This window comes from Emydura macquarii, unplaced genomic scaffold (assembly GCF_026122565.2).
Source record: "Emydura macquarii macquarii isolate MOO-44397 ecotype Brisbane River unplaced genomic scaffold, CSIRO-AGI_Emac_v2 contig_2636, whole genome shotgun sequence".
In the NCBI taxonomy this organism is placed as follows: Eukaryota; Metazoa; Chordata; order Testudines; family Chelidae; genus Emydura; species Emydura macquarii.
In genome coordinates this window covers 39,918,568-39,934,456 of record NW_027132773.1, presented here as the reverse complement: position 1 = coordinate 39,934,456, position 15,889 = coordinate 39,918,568, and the positions used below count along the sequence as shown (strand labels likewise).

At 40.0% G+C, this 15,889-nt stretch overlaps 1 protein-coding gene across 2 annotated transcripts in view; it reads right to left on the bottom strand.

The window, feature by feature from the left end:
• The window catches only part of RSBN1L (round spermatid basic protein 1 like), a 96,376-nt gene that overhangs the window by 66,241 nt on the left and 14,246 nt on the right, over positions 1 to 15,889 (bottom strand). For both annotated transcript variants that reach the window (XM_067564529.1, XM_067564531.1), the window contains exon 2: positions 1,737 to 1,853. In XM_067564529.1, the coding sequence (XP_067420630.1) occupies positions 1,737 to 1,853 (117 nt within the window). The remainder of the gene's footprint in view (positions 1 to 1,736; positions 1,854 to 15,889) is intronic.

Here is a 15,889-nt window from a genome sequence, read left to right as displayed (position 1 = left end):
ATGCCATACAAATGATATTTCTGGTTTTCAGTTTCAAAATTTTTTTTTAAATTCTCACACACAAAAATAAAACTAGGGCACTAAGGTTACAAAGTCAAACAGTCCAAATTTGAGAAATGCCACTACAACTCTACATCAGCCCCCTCATGTGTGCATCACAATACAGTCTTTAATTATCTGATCACGTATTATTTTCCCACAGGGCCCCAGCTTCATTTGTTACACAGGATGGACCTGCTCTACGGATGAATCAGGACTATGTAGTAAAGGACTATGTAGTTGTCTGTAGGACCCTGCGTCATTTGTTCTAGAAGTTGGAAGAAGTGTAGTGAATGAAGTAGGGGATTACACGAAGAGAAAGCACGGTCTGAATGTTACTTGGAGACTTGGATTCTGTCCCTGCTTGTGTCATAGAGTTCCTATGTGATGCTAGGCAAGTCACTTACACTAAAGTTTTTACAGGTGGTCTCCAGTTGTATGTTCCTTAATTTTGGGGTGCTTGACTTGAGAGCTTTGGGTCTGATTTGCAGAAGTGCTAAGCACCCAGTTGCAACTGAACTCAGCGGGAGTTGTGTTTTGAACATGTGAATTTCCGTATAATGCAAAGTACCATGAAAAAAAAAAAAAAAAAAAAAATCAGGTCTTAGGTGTCTCAGATTAGGCACATAAAATTAATGGATTCTTTTGATCTGAATCTGCCTCAACACCCCATCTGCAAAACGTGAATAACGCCCCTCACCTCACAGGGATTCTGTGAAGATATTATTTACTCCTCGTGAGAATTAACTTATCATGATGAGTGCCATAGAAAAGCCCATGAGGAAATTAATAATTCTGCCTTCAGAACAGGTTTGAATAGTTCAGTAAATAAGGCATGGGCCACACACTGAACAATGAAGACAAAACAAAATATTGACTTGCTGAACATTAACTGATCACTGTCCATCCTGTGAACTGACTAAGGCAGAGGTCCTGTAGAAAAAAATATGGGATCACATAATTAAAGACTATTATAATGCACACATACATTGCATTATGTCCTAAAGGACAACAGACTTGGATTATTTTAGAGTCAAGTGAACTCCCAGTGACTTGAGAATGGGCTTCTCTCTTCTCATTACGGGCTAACAAATAATCCTATAGCATTGACTAAGAAAGCTATATCATAATACATATGTGCAATACATATGGCCAAACTAAGATTGTAGAGAACCTAAATTCTAGCATTTCCTAACTTGAGTTCTTGATTTTGCAGACTTAATAATGTTCACTTGTTATATTTATATGAAATTAATTTATTCATTTGAAACATTTATATGAAAATCATAAGAATGTCATGGAGGGAAATACAAACAAAACATCAAAACCATTTCAGGCAACTGGTAGCTGCTACAGTTTGTGGTGATACATAAAACTAAAACCCATCCATTCAAAATGTGTGTACAGAAGATGCAGTTATCTTAAGTATAGTATTCTGTAACACTACTATGATGTATGGGGCATTTAAACTATGGTAACAGGCAGAAAATACTTCTATTAAATAGCACATGTGACAGAAGTAAATTTTCAGTTTTCAATTTGCCACATTTACACTGCCTCATTACAACCCTCTTGAAAATGGGCTTTTAATTAAAAAAATGAAAAGTGCTACTAAAAATTCAGTATTCATTGGAAATATATGGAATGTTAGACATTAACACATTACTGATTAATATTGTTATATAGTTTTAACCTACCTTTCTGCAATAATTTGACCTCGCCATTCTCTTTCTTGATCTCATTCATTATTTTATGTTTCTTCTTTTCTTTCTGCTTCTCTCTGTCCCGCTCTTTAATTTTGTCTTTGATTTGATCTGAAAGAGGAACATTTTAAGACTGAGCAGGAACAGAAGAATTTCACATGATTCGTTACACATATGTTTTATATTACTCAAAGGAAGGCTCTAATCAGTTGGGGGGGGGGGGGAGGGAGAGGAAAGAATGGGAAAGGAAGAGATCTTTAAGTCACAGGACTTGACAATCACAAACATATTTACAAGTGTTATATCAGTTGTACAATATTGAATGTTTGTCTAGATATACTGAAGAGTGACCTCTGCTTTCTGGTTCTGTTACACTAACTGATTTGATTTCTTGAAATTCACAGTTTAATGAAATATTATTTCTTATCCTCTAAAGAAATCCAAAAGACAAAAAATGGAATTTTCTTACAGGCATGTCCACATCAGGAACTCTGCACCAAAACATCCTCAACTTGAATATTCCATGTTGCAAAAGAAACTTGAAAGGTTACTTGAAAGGTTAGAGTTGTTTTTACGTTTGTCACTACTGCTAACCTATTCGAAACTAATACTCCAACCAAATCTGGAGCTGCAAGGTGTTTTACATTGAATGCCCCTGGTTGTAGTGCAGCAACAGCAATAAGATGTTAATAGACTCAGATGGAAATGGAAGACAAATATCAAGCCATCTAGGCCAATCCTTTTAAGATAAGTAGCTTCCACCACTTTCCCACAGCCTAATACTGCTTACCTGAAAGATTCTCTCAATATTCAGGTTTAGTTTTCCCTCTTTTAAATTCATCCTGGGGTTTTATCACCATTTGCCATGGCTCTAACTCCAGAAGACAGAACCTTAAGTACACTTTTGTATTTCATTACATAGAGCAGTAAGTACCGGACCTATAGATGTATGCTCTTGAGGACTGGCTCTTTCAGCAGAGGCCAACTCTTGGGGCGCAGCACTTATGTTCAGTCAAATGCAATCTTTGTGGATTTGTGGTGACTGACACCTTAGGTTTGGCTCCATTCAAGAAGGCACACATACATTGCATTATGTACGGGACTTCACCAGGCTTTTTAACCTCCTTAGAGGTCAGAGCTGAAGCTGGTATCCTAGCACAAGGACCGATGCACTTCAAAGCCAGAAGATTTAGCCACAGATGCTTCCTCAAACACTTCATCAGCACAGCAGGGTGGCAATTCTAACAGTCCTTTCTGGTCCTAAAATATTAGGGTGATGCATATAGAACAAGCAAATGAGTTAATTACTTTCCACCAAGCAGAACAAAAACAATGCCGAGTAAGATGTGTGCCTCTGGAGCCCTGGTTTCTTTGTCTTTGATTCCAAGATACCAGAATGAAGGAACTGCATCAGATCCTGAGCCAAAAAAAAAAAAAAACCTAATGCCTAATTAAAGAAGTCAGCAGCACTGGAAGTGATCTATTCCAAAAAGTCCAGTTTCAAAGATGTGGCAAGGTTCCTGGTCAACCCACTACCACTCTATTACATATGCACCCTTCAAACATTTAGAGCCACAAAGGTAGAGGTAGGAAACATGAGAGTGCCAATCCAAGCTCTTTGACACAAAGAGTAAGATGTGTAGAGGCCTTTGAAGGACCGCCACATTTCAAAATGGACTCAGATGGAAACTAGTTTTGAAGATATTTTAGGCTGCATTCCATATTCAACATGTGGAATCCACGTGAAATTCAAAGGGATTTTGAATAAGATGCCAAAAATGGAGATATGGCCCACAGTTAACAATATTATTGGTTGGCTATTTAAGTTGATTTAAAAAAACTTTTAGGGAAACAAACTCAAGCACTACTTATGTAGAACTGCTGTTTACAAATCAAAACATGAATAACTTTTACCAAGTAAGGTCAAAGCCAATACCCAGCAAATGATGTTAGATTTAATAGCACTATTTTTTTTTTTAAGATTATATTTAATGGGTTCCCACCTTTAATTTTTTTTTAAACCCTTTTTAAAGGCAGAGCACCAGACATTGATGAAATTATATGGTCCCAATCAGAAAAAGAAAAAATAAAGGTTCTTGCTTATTCTTCCAAATTATAAAAAAATGTAAGCTAATTATAAGAATCTCCTAGGATATATTTCAACCTCATGTAGATAGGGTAATCTAAAAATCTACTGGTGTAAGTGGTCCAAACTCTGGCTGAAAAATCCAAGGCCAGCAGCAGGAACACAAGACAGAAGTTTGGAAACCTGTGGAGGGGCTATTCTAGAAATCTTAAAGTAGCCACAGATGGGCATTCTACCCTGAAGCTCGAGATTTGACTTTTATGTAATACAGAAAAAATGTTCCACGAACACATGATTCATAGCTTTGCAAATGTATATTAAGTGAGGGGTGCCTGGGGCTAACAGCAGTATGTATATAGATGGGTTTTATAGATGCAGACAACCCTTTTAAGAGCCTTTTGATGCAGCTATATAACTTGACCTCTAATGTCAAAATAAGCTCCTTTCAATCATCATTTAAGCACCACAGATGTACACTGTACACAGCATAGTTTAGCAGCAGAGGGGACAGTCTGAAAGGATTTAAATCGTAAAAATAGGACACAAAAACCTATACCCAATCTTGTCTTAAGCAGTTTCTTAAAGGTGGAGACGGGGGTTGTTATGGTAGTGAAGTAGTAATATTAGGCAAGATATTTCCAAAAAAAAGGTTGATTTTTTTTAAAAAAAAAGATATACATACCTTAAGGTTCAGAGTACATATATCAAGTCTAACACTGCAAGATATAATTATATCTTGCATCAAAGGACAAAAAGATGATTGCCCACAAAACAATCAAATCATCTCCTCTCCTCCCTACTTGAGGAAAGCACACTTGGACCATCCTGAATGTCAGTAAACTTGTAATTCATTAAATCTGAAGAGGGAACAATCTCCAGAGCCAAAGGCCTGATAACAGAAGTGTTCTGCCCCCACAACTCCCTCATGACATTAACACCTGAGGATTTAGTTCAAGTATCTTGGCTGACCTCAGTTGCTACAGCTCATCACAGGAAAAAAAGGTTTCAGATAGCCAATAACCTAACCACAATTGGTGTTAAAAGACCATCACAGTGAATTATACCTGAAAGACAACACTGTTGCTGAGGACCTGATGTAGTAGCAAACGGGCAATAACATCTGTTGCTTTCAAATAATCTTCAACTGTAGCCCCATGTAGAGTATATTGTCTAATCAAGATGACAGATTACTGTGGTAAAGTCTAGATTTCTAAGCAATAGATTGCATATGCCTAACCAGTAAGTTCTGATGAAGAAAAGATGGATGTCATCCCCATATTGGCGGCACCATAGCCCAAATAGTCTTGCAGTCTTCTGAAGTGGCCTCGCATACATGAGAATCAGGAAAGATGGCATGATGAAGCATCATGGAACTGTACAAGAGACCCCTTACAGCCCGTGAGTAACAGGCCCAAACCTCTACAAGAACAATGAAAAAATCATCTGATCCATAAGCAAGTCAATAGAATCTGAAGTCAATAGTATAAAAGGCAGCTGACAAATATTTTAAAAAATTAAACATGGATACCTAACCAGCCTCCTTTGCTAAAATGAAGTCAACCACCGAGACAAGAGCAATCTCAAATGCTATGCCCAGTCTAAAACACAGAATGAAAGGAATCAAGGATATGCATGGACTCCAAATTGTATGAGATACAATTTTCTCAAGTCTCCCTCTCAAAGAAGCAGGACAATTAGTTGGTGAAATTGTCATTGTCAAGCAATTAACTGAATAAGGGCTGAATATAATTCAAAATACAGTTCTAATCTGAAAAGAGACTGTCCAAAAAAATAAAGTCTTTCAACTTCCATTTCAAATGTGCTCAGTATGCAAGTACAAATATTTTTTCTTTCGGCCCTGCAAGTCAGCCCGGAATCTGAAAGTCAGTGGAGATTCTTTCCATCTTGGGTAACATCTTTCAAAATCAAGGGTCTACAAACTAAGTTATGCCCTCAATGACAAGCATACAGTTCCTTTGCTTTTAATGGGGCTGCACACGTAAAACTCACTGGAACCTGAACAATTCTGTTGATGCTCAAGATGGAGTTAACTACAGATTCTATTCATCCTTAGTTGTGTTGGCGCTGCATAGCCAGTAAGTACAAAAACTTTTTAGTCACTAAAGTCAACAGATATTACTGATTATACATAAGAAGCAGATCTATTAATAAGGTAAAGGCAATTTTTATTCGTAATTTCCAGGGTCCTCTCCACACTTTAATAACTATTGACACCTTCTCTTCCGGTAAGCAGAAGTTGATAATCTCAACCAAATGATGAACCCAGTACCCCCCTCCCCAATTGTTTTCACTAGCCACAGGGGACCAAGATCAAACCTGCACATTGGCCACCACTTCTTTGGAATCTCCAAAACCTCGGGAAGCAATATTGCTTAAGTTTCCCTTTACAGAAGGCTACATACCATCTGTTCCTTCCAATCTTAGAGCTTGTCCTATAGTAATGTAAGACAGTCCAGACCCAGTTATCTTATCTACTAAGAAAAAGGCAGATGCCGCACAATGTAAAAACACACAAAAACAAACCACCTGCTTGTTTAAGTGGAGGCATCATACATAGCCAGTCCATCAACCACAAGTTATGTTCTATAAAATATGGACTTCAAATATAAATAAAGGTGTGAAAAGAAGAGGTTACCCTGGGCAACAACTGTAGTTTTTTTTAGATGTCTCCCCCATGGGTGCTCCACTTCAGGGGCACATGTGACTCTCAAACCTCTGATCAGAGATTTTTCATTAGCAGTATTGATTTAGCCTGCGCATGCACTCCTTATAATTTCATGTCACACACCAAGGGTATATAGGGCTGCGTGGGTGAACCATTCTCAATTCCTTCTTTTTCCGAACACCCAAAAAAAGAACAGTCTGAAGCAAAGCGGAAGGAGGATGAGTAGTAGAGCACCAATAGGGGGACATATCTCGAAGAACTACAATCCCTTCATAGAGTGAGCAACCGCCTCCTTTTCTTCAAGTAGCTCCTCTACAGATGCTCCATTTCAGGTGACTCAAGCGGTATCCCCCCAGAGAAGAGAGAGCTTCACAGCTGAGTCCAGGACTGAAGACAGTACCATATTACCAAGCTCTGCAATAGAGCTAATGGAGTGGATCAAAAGCAGTGTTTTAGGAAAAGCAGCTCTACATATTGCAGACATTGGAATGTTCTTGAATAAAACTGGAGAAGTTGCCTGCGATCTGGCACACCACCCGCTGCTGCATAGCAAGTGATGACACACCCTGAGATCCACCTCAAAAGTCTCAGTATAGACATCGTGGACCTATTGGATCTCTCAGTGATGGAGACAAACAGTCTAGGTGATTTCCAAAATTGCTTGGTCATATCTAGACTGAAGGTCAACACCCATTTAATATATAAAGCATGAAAGGAGTCCCATGATAAGATTTATTTGATTTTGGGGAAAAACATCAGTAGATGAATGACTGCTTAAGACAAAAATCTGACAGTACTTTGGGTAAGAATTCTGGATGCAGCATAAAGACCTTGTCTTTGAAAAATACCATAAATAGAAGGGCAGGGGTGTGATCCTGCCTCAAGGCCCCAATTTCTCCAACCCTGCACGTCAACATGACAACTACTAGGAAAGGCCATTTTCACAGATAAGTGAAGCAAGGAGCAGGTTGCCATGGGTTCAAAAGGAGGCCCCATTAGATACTTAAGTACCAGGATGAGAAACCAAATATGAGTAGGATTCTTAACGTGGGGGCAGAGGTTCCCTAAATCTTTAATCACATATGTTTATCTAGTCTAATACCTTCCGTCCAGCAGTGCAATTCTGTAGAAACTTCAGAAGAAAGGGGGGGCATATGATGAGCAAACATGGGAAACAAATCCAGTGGGGGATGAAATGTTGATATCATGACCAGATGAACCTTAATGAAGTTAACTAAGAACTCTGATTTCTTCTGGTCCAGGAGATAATTCAAGATTGCTGAGAGTGAAGTGGATTCAGGCACAAATCAGTGACAGTCACACCAGTGGTTGAATGTTTTACATTTCTGTAGTTAAATCTGAGTTGACGCCTTTCTACTGTTTAATAATATATGTTGTACTCCTGTTGAGCAGGTGGATTCTAATCCCATGAATCACTTAGGAGCCATGCTTGCAAGCAGAGAACCCCTAAATTGGGGTGAAGCACACAAACTGCATCTTGGGAGAAGAGATGAAGGATAGTCAGAAGCCTGAAAGGCAGTTTAAACACACAAGTGAAGCAGGTAAGGATACCAAGCTTCTCTTGATCAGATTGATACTGTAAGAATAACCGTGATTTTGTCCTGTCCGATCTTGTTCTTCACAGTATTAGCAGTGTTGGAGGAAATGCATAGAAGATGCCCCTCATCCAGGGACGTGAAAAGGCATCTCCTAAAGAGTGGTGACCTAGGCCTCCTACTGAGCAGAATAAGGGGCACTTCTTGTTGCTGGGCTGTGGCAAATACATCCACCTCTGGCAGTTCCCACCTTTGGAACATCCTGTGAAGACTTTGAGAGTCCAACTCTCATTCATAGTCCTGAGAGAAATGCCTGCTGAGCGTATCAGCTGTAACATTCTGGACTCCAGGTAGGTAAGTGACTGAGGCCTGGTCTACACTGGTGGCTTAATTTGAATTAAAGTCCCTTAATTCGAATTAATTACTCCCGCGTCTACACTTGCACATTGTTAATTTGAATTAAGGAGCCTTTAAAATTGGATAAATAAAACCACCTCTGCAAGTGGATTAGCGCCTGAAGCACATCAGTTAATTCGCATTAGTGTGGCTGTGGACGCAATGGGACTTAATTCAAATTAACTGGCCTCCAGACTGTATCCCATGATGCCCCATTTCAGTACCCTCCCCCAAAGCAGCTCCGGGAAGATTTAAATCTTCATTTCCTGCAGTGAATGGGTTTAAAATCCAAGCTGCGATCACTCCCACTCCCACACACACACACACCCTTTGCAGTTCGTCTCTTTAAAGGGTTTGAAAGATTTCACCACCCCCCTCCCCGCTTGGTGAATGCGTTTTAAATGCCAGCAGTGAAATTCTTTGCTACATTGTTTCAGTGGCCAATCATGGAAATTGATACTTTAAGAGTTTATTCACAGTGCTACATGTGGATACATTATATCATGCTTTCCATCAGTGAAATGGAAACATTTGTATCACTCTATTAATATACTAAGTGACTCCATTGTTATCTTACATTCTACAGACACCTATAGAAATCAAAGGCAAGCAATATACAGGGGGTGGTAGGGGGAGCTTAAAAGGCAAACAGCATACAGTTCTAAAGTAACCCAGGATAAGCTGCAATGTATTTGTCACGGTCAAAATGAGAGCATAGTTCAACTGGCTCTATGTGCCTACAGAAATGGCGATCGGGGGAGTAAAAAAAAACCGCATGAAAATCCTTTTCCTGTTTGTTTGGGGGTGGGGGAAGAGGGTGGGGGAAGCAGCACTGCATCCTGGGATGATGGCACTCGTCACAACAGCCTCTATGGTTAGTTGCACTGTGGGATAGCTTCCCACATTGCACTGCTTTCTAATTTGAATTAAGGCTGGCCAGTGTGGACGCAAGAAACCAGCACAAACACTGTAGTGTGGACGATCTGCAGCACTCTCTATAAATCGTTTTCTGTAATTCGAATTAAGCTAATTCGAATTAGTCCTGCAGTGCAGACATAGCCTGAGATCGGAATTAGATGGGCTATACTCCAGTTCCACAACTTTATCACTTTGGCACATGGGGTGGAAGATCTTGCGCCTCACTGTTTGTTAATATACAACAAGGGTGGTCAAACTGTGGGTCGTGAGCCACATGCGGCAATTTTACAGTTAAAGTGAGGCTTGCAGAGCTCTGTACCAGACTGGAGCTCAGAGCTTCTGCCCTGCAGTGGGGGGGACACCTAGAGGATTCTGTCAAGTAGGGGGGTCTAATTTGGCCACCCCAATATACAATGTGCAAGTCATATTGTCCATCGTGATCCTAATGGATTTGCCCAATGATGGGTAGGAACTGAAGACAGGCATTGCTGACTACCCTGAGTTCCAACAAGTTGATATGGAGGTGACCATCCACCCTGAGCAGTGAGTGTGTTGAGGAGCTCTCCCCAACCTAATAGTGATGCATCCATTGTCACAGTTATTACTGGAGCTGGGGAGATGAAAGGGGTGCCTTCACAGACACAGTTGATTTTTCCACCAATCTAGGGAGTTTCTCACCTGAAGGTGAACCATGACCTGTTTGTCCAAGCACTCTGTGGTGAAACAAACAAACCCTTGAGCCAACCCTAAAAGCAGAGGGGGTGTAGACTTGCATGCTGGGTCATGAAGGTCCAAGCTGCCATACAACTCAAGAGCTGTAAACAATATACTATAGTTTGGGGATTTCCTTGAATTATCCCAACCAGATTTGTCAAAGTTATCAATCACTGTGTGGGAAGGCAAGCCTTGGCTGCCAAAGAACCCAAATATGTCCCTATGAATTGTATTCTCTGTATAGGAGTTAACATTGATTGTTTTACATTTAGCTGGAGACCCAATTCCTGTAAGAGAAAATAGGCTGTGGAGGTGGAAGCCAGTACTGCTTTGTAAGATTGTCCCTTGAGTAGCCAGTTGTTGAGATATGGGAAGACTGAAATAGTTTCTCAATGAATGTAAGCAGCTACCACCACTAGAACCTTTGAGAATACCTTTGGGGCCGAAGAGAAATACTTAGTCTTGAAAATGATCCTGGCCCATAGTAAAACTAAGATGTTTGGGAGGAGGGGGTAGGGGTAATTGCTATATGGAAATAGGTACCCTGTAGATTGAGGGCTGAAAACCAATCTCCTACCTCTAGAGAATGAATTCTGACTGCCAGAATCACCATCCTGAACTTCTGAGACTTTACAAATTTATTCCATAATCTTAGATCTAAGATCGGTCTCCATCCTCGGTCCTTCTTTGCAACAAGAAAATTATTTAGTAAAACCCCTACCCTCTGTGAAGAGATGGGACTGGCTCTGTTGCTCCTAAACAAAGGAGAATGTGCACTTCTTGACTTAGTATCATCTCATGAAAGGGGCCCCTGGAGAGGGAGGGACATAAAGTGAATTGTGTAGCCTAATGTTATGACCCTCCATGACTCACTTGTCTGTTGTAATACGCCACCAAGCATGTTAGAAATGGGAAAGGCAATCTCCAGAAGTGAGGAGGTGGGCAAATGGCTGCAGCATGTGAATTAGAGGTGCAGAACGAATCATACCTTGGACCAACTCATCAAAATTGTTGTCTCCATGACGACTGGGAACTCACTGAAGGAGGGTGAATAGCTCTCCTTCTCTGGAATTTTTGTCTGTTCCTAGTGGGCTCAGTGATTCTATGAAATCCAGAGAACTAGGCAACGCACAACCTCTGGGCAATTTGAAATCACTACATCTCCTTTTGTTCATAGGAGAGTATATACCCAGAGATCTTAAACACAGTCCTGCAGACATTCAGTGTGTGTGTAGGGAGTCATCTGTGGTCTACAAGAGCTTCCGACCAAATGGGATGTCCTCAACAGTATTATGAGCCTCCCTCAAGAACCCCAAGAGCTGAAGCCATGATGCCTTCTGCATAATAACCACTGTGGAGATGGATCTGGCAGCAGAGTGTGAAGCATCTAAACAGTAGAGGGTTGCGGATGACTAAGACTTTCAGCCAGAAATATCTAACCTCTTTTGGTCTTTGTCATAAAGGGCAGTGCTAGAATATGCTGTTTACCTCACTTAATTATGGCATCTGCCAGGAGGGAATTATGGGGGGGATGGGAGAACAAAAACTGAGTCCCATGGAGAATCATCATCAGAATACCAGAATTCCTGCAGTAACAAGTGAGTCAGTACTGATGCAGTAGCTTAGATGACTGTGCTGTCAATCTGGAATGTGGAGGCACCAGGGACGAAGATGACTGGCACTTCGATTTGCCGAGCATCAAGGGTGCTGGATGAGAAAGCACCGATAGTAAATCTGTCCTAGACAATGCTGTTTTAGAGGAGTGCATGTTCTTTGCCTCACTGTCCTACACAGACAGTACCAGAGATCTACTGGAGCCATGCTTTTCCAGAGTGCTCTGGGACTTACAGGCCCACCCAGTACCAGAGGAAGAGTCTTTCACCTCAAGGTACCAAGCTGAGGCCTCCAACACTGCAGACTTCATGGGAGATCAGGACCTTTTGGGAGCCAGCTCCTCATGGTGCAAGATCAAGTTCCTCCTTTCTGGAGCTTTCCTTGAGCCCTCAGAAGCCCTCCCCTTCTTAAGGGAGACTTGAGCCAAGATCGAAGGAGCATTAGATGTGTTTGGACAAAGATGTACCAGAGGGATTGTGTGGGTGTCTCCTGTCCTGACCTGGAAGCAGGCTGAAGGGAGCACTCCATGATCAGAAGACTCAATTTAATCCCCCAATTATTCCTAGCTCTAAATTTGATAGGTAGGCAGAAGTTACACTTTTGGGAAATATGGGCCTTTCCCAAGCAATGGACGCACTTAGAGTAGCCGTCGCTGAACAGGACAGCCTCCTGATAAAAGAGGCAGAGAATCAAGCCTGGCAAGCCAAGCATGCTCAGCCAGGCAAATAAGTCTCCATGGAGGGAACAAGGGGAAGGGGAAGGGAAAGAATCAATCCTCTCGTTATTTATCTAATTCTATAATCTATACCAAAACAAATAAGAACAATTGTACGAACAAAGATGAGGCATGCACATGGCGGGCATGCTAGGACTCAGTCTCAAGCCAAGGCTGTAGAGAAGAAATTCAGGGCAGTACAGCCATACAGCCCTACAGACTCAAGTGTGCGGCACAAGCTTGTATACAGCATATACATGGGCCTCATCAACATTGTTAATGGAAAATCTCCAATTAAGGGTTCAAGAGGCACATATACTCCTGAAATGGAATACCCAAAGGGACACTACTCAAAGAGGTTTAATATCCACCCCTGTATAGAACATTTAAAAGCTATGCTTAATCAGTCACACCAACAGCAACTTCTACCACTGGTACCCAAACCACTGCTCAATATTTCATCTGTTGCAGGTCATCAGTATTTCAAGATGATCTGTAAACTAACTATAAAAAAGGCTGTTTACAAGATGCTTTAATATTTAGTTAAGTTTAAATCAATCACTGTAGGTTATTCCACAATTAACTTTCACCAATAATATTTCTGAAAGATTTCTTGCAGGTCAGGGTGGACAAGATGAACATCAATTTCTAGCAAGACACTGTGGCCAAAAAGACTAATGGGATCCTTGGATGCCTAAACATGGGAATATTGAATAGTAGAGAGCTTATATTACTGCTGTATTTAGTACTGGTGTGACTGCTACTGGAAAATCGTGCCCAGCTCCAGTATCCACAATTAAAGAAAATACAGAAAGACTGGAAAGTACAGAGAAGAGCAACAAAAATGATTAAAGAATTGGAAAATATGCCTTAGAGTGAAACACTCAAGGCACTGAATCTATTTATCTTAAAGAGAAAATTATGGATGACTTGATCAGAACCTAGGTACCTACCTGGAAAACAGAAGTTCGATAACAGAGCTCTTCAATCTAACAGACAAAGATATAAAGAGATCTAATGGTTTGAAACTGAAGCTAGACAAATCCCAACTAGAAATAAGGTGCAATTTTTAAACAGTATGTAATTAACCATTGGGACAATTTACCAAGGCTTGTGATAGATTCTCCATCACTGTAATTTTAAAATCAAGATTGGATGTTTTTCTAAAGGATATACTCTAGTTCAAACAGAAATGTAGAAGTCCAATGGCCTAAGTTATACAGGAGATCAGACTAGATGAACACAGTGGTTCTGTCTAGCCCGATAATCTGCATTTGATGAAAACATTGTGACGTCAGCATTTTAGTAAACCTTACATTCTTGTTTAAATTGCAACTACATATTCAATAATTATTTCAACATTTTACACTTCAGTTCTATTAAAGATGAATCATTGGACTCTATTTTCCCAAACCCCACTCCAAACAAAATACCCCAGACAACATTAGCTAGAACAATCAAGATATTCAACCCAAGTATTTTTCTATTTTAATTTCTCCCAATGTATCAATGTGTTCTTTTACCAAAGGATTAAGAAGTTAGAATTGTAATGTCCTCTAAAGAAAATGAGTGTCTACTTTGAAACTATTGCTGGGATGAAAAATTCCAGTCACGTTTTAAGCACTGATGTTTCAGTGCCTTCAGAAAAAAGTCAGTTATACCATTGTAAATGAAGTCTCAAGAGGCAGAGAAAATATTATGTATGTGAGTACTGCTAATGTAGGGTTTTCAGGTATAATACCAATGACAAATGCAAGAAAACTGAAAAACTATTTTCTACAAAAATACTGCATTTGCTATACTACGAATATTACTTTCAAGGTCTGAGACTGTATTTTTGCCCTATCAGCACCAAAGTCACACTAGGAGCCTTAAAGTGGACTAAATTTAAAATGGCTCAACAAAAAATTTGCCTACTCCAGTGGTTCTTAAAATGATTTATAGTGAGTCTAGTGGACACAGCTTGTTTCCACCTAATGAACAGCATTAAGAATACTTAAATACACATGGAAAATATTGAAATATTTAATGTATACAATTACTGCAATTGTCAGAGTAACATTATTCAATACCCAACAAGAGTCAATATGTTGTCCACAACAGGACTAGTTTTGGGAATCTACATTCTATTCAGATTTAAAGTCTCAGACTCTATATCTATGTTTCTCTTTATATTAACCTACACTATAATGGGAACTGGAAAACATTGCTACTCCTTGACATTCGTCACCACTCTCTGAAATTTAGACAAATTAAGTCCAAGAAGCAAATCTTGGTAAAACAGATTTTCCACATGGACTAACATCTAAAATATTTGATAGCTTTTATGTCAAAGTTTCACTCTGAGCATTATTCTTTATTATTTGTATCACACCAGTGTCTAGAGACCCTGAGATTGGGGCCCCATTTTGTCAGGTGCTGTACACAGTCACAGGAACAGAGTCTCTGTTTTAAGGCATTTATAATCAAAATAGAAGACAGAAAAGCCCCGAAGAAAGTGTCCCTGAACAAAAAAAAAAAAAAAAAAAAAAAAAAAAAAATACACATCCCAACACAAAATATTTCCCCCTCAAAAACAGAATTTCTCCCTGCAACTATTACACTGTCCTAGACACAGCACAGACAATGTTTATTCATGGACTAATGACAGTAACTGCCCTTCAGAGTTGGAAAAGGGATTATACCCAAATTGAGAGGAGAGATTCCAAGCTTTTCAGTAAGGGACCCAAGTCTTGGAAAGTCCAAGACAAACTAAATGTTTCTCCTCTAAAAAAGACCTCTGAAAACTCTCTCATAGACTAAGGCTAGAAGGGAGTATCATGATCATTTAGTCTGACCTCATGCACATTGCAGGACACAGAACTTCATGCACCCACTTCTGTAACAGACCCATAAACTCTGGCTGAGTTACTTATGTCCTCATATCATGGTTTAGAGACTTCAAATTACAGAGAATCCACCATCTACACTAGTTTAAACCTGCAAAGAACCCTTACCTGGTGCTGCAGAGGAAATTAAAAAAAACCCAAGGTCTCTGCTAATCTGACATGGGGGAAAATTCCTTCCCAACCCCAAACACCGTTGTTAGTTGGATCACGAGCATTTCGGCAAGACCCAACAGACAAACCAGTAAAAAAAACACTCTGTAGTAACTCAGAGTCCTTCCCATTTAGTGTCTCAACACAGGCCATTGGGGATATTTGCTACTACCAGTCATAGATCAGTTATATGCCACTGTAGGCAGTTTCATCATACCATCCCCGCCAAAACTTATCGAGCTCAGTCTTAAAGCCAGTTGATTTTTTTGCCCCCCCCCTGCTTCCCTTGTAAGGCTGTTCCAGAACTTCACTTCTCTGATGGTTAGAAACCTAAGTCCAATTTCAAGCCTAAACTTGCTGATGGCCAATTTATATCCATTTGTTCTGTAATATTGTTGATTAATATAAATAACTTCTCTCCCTC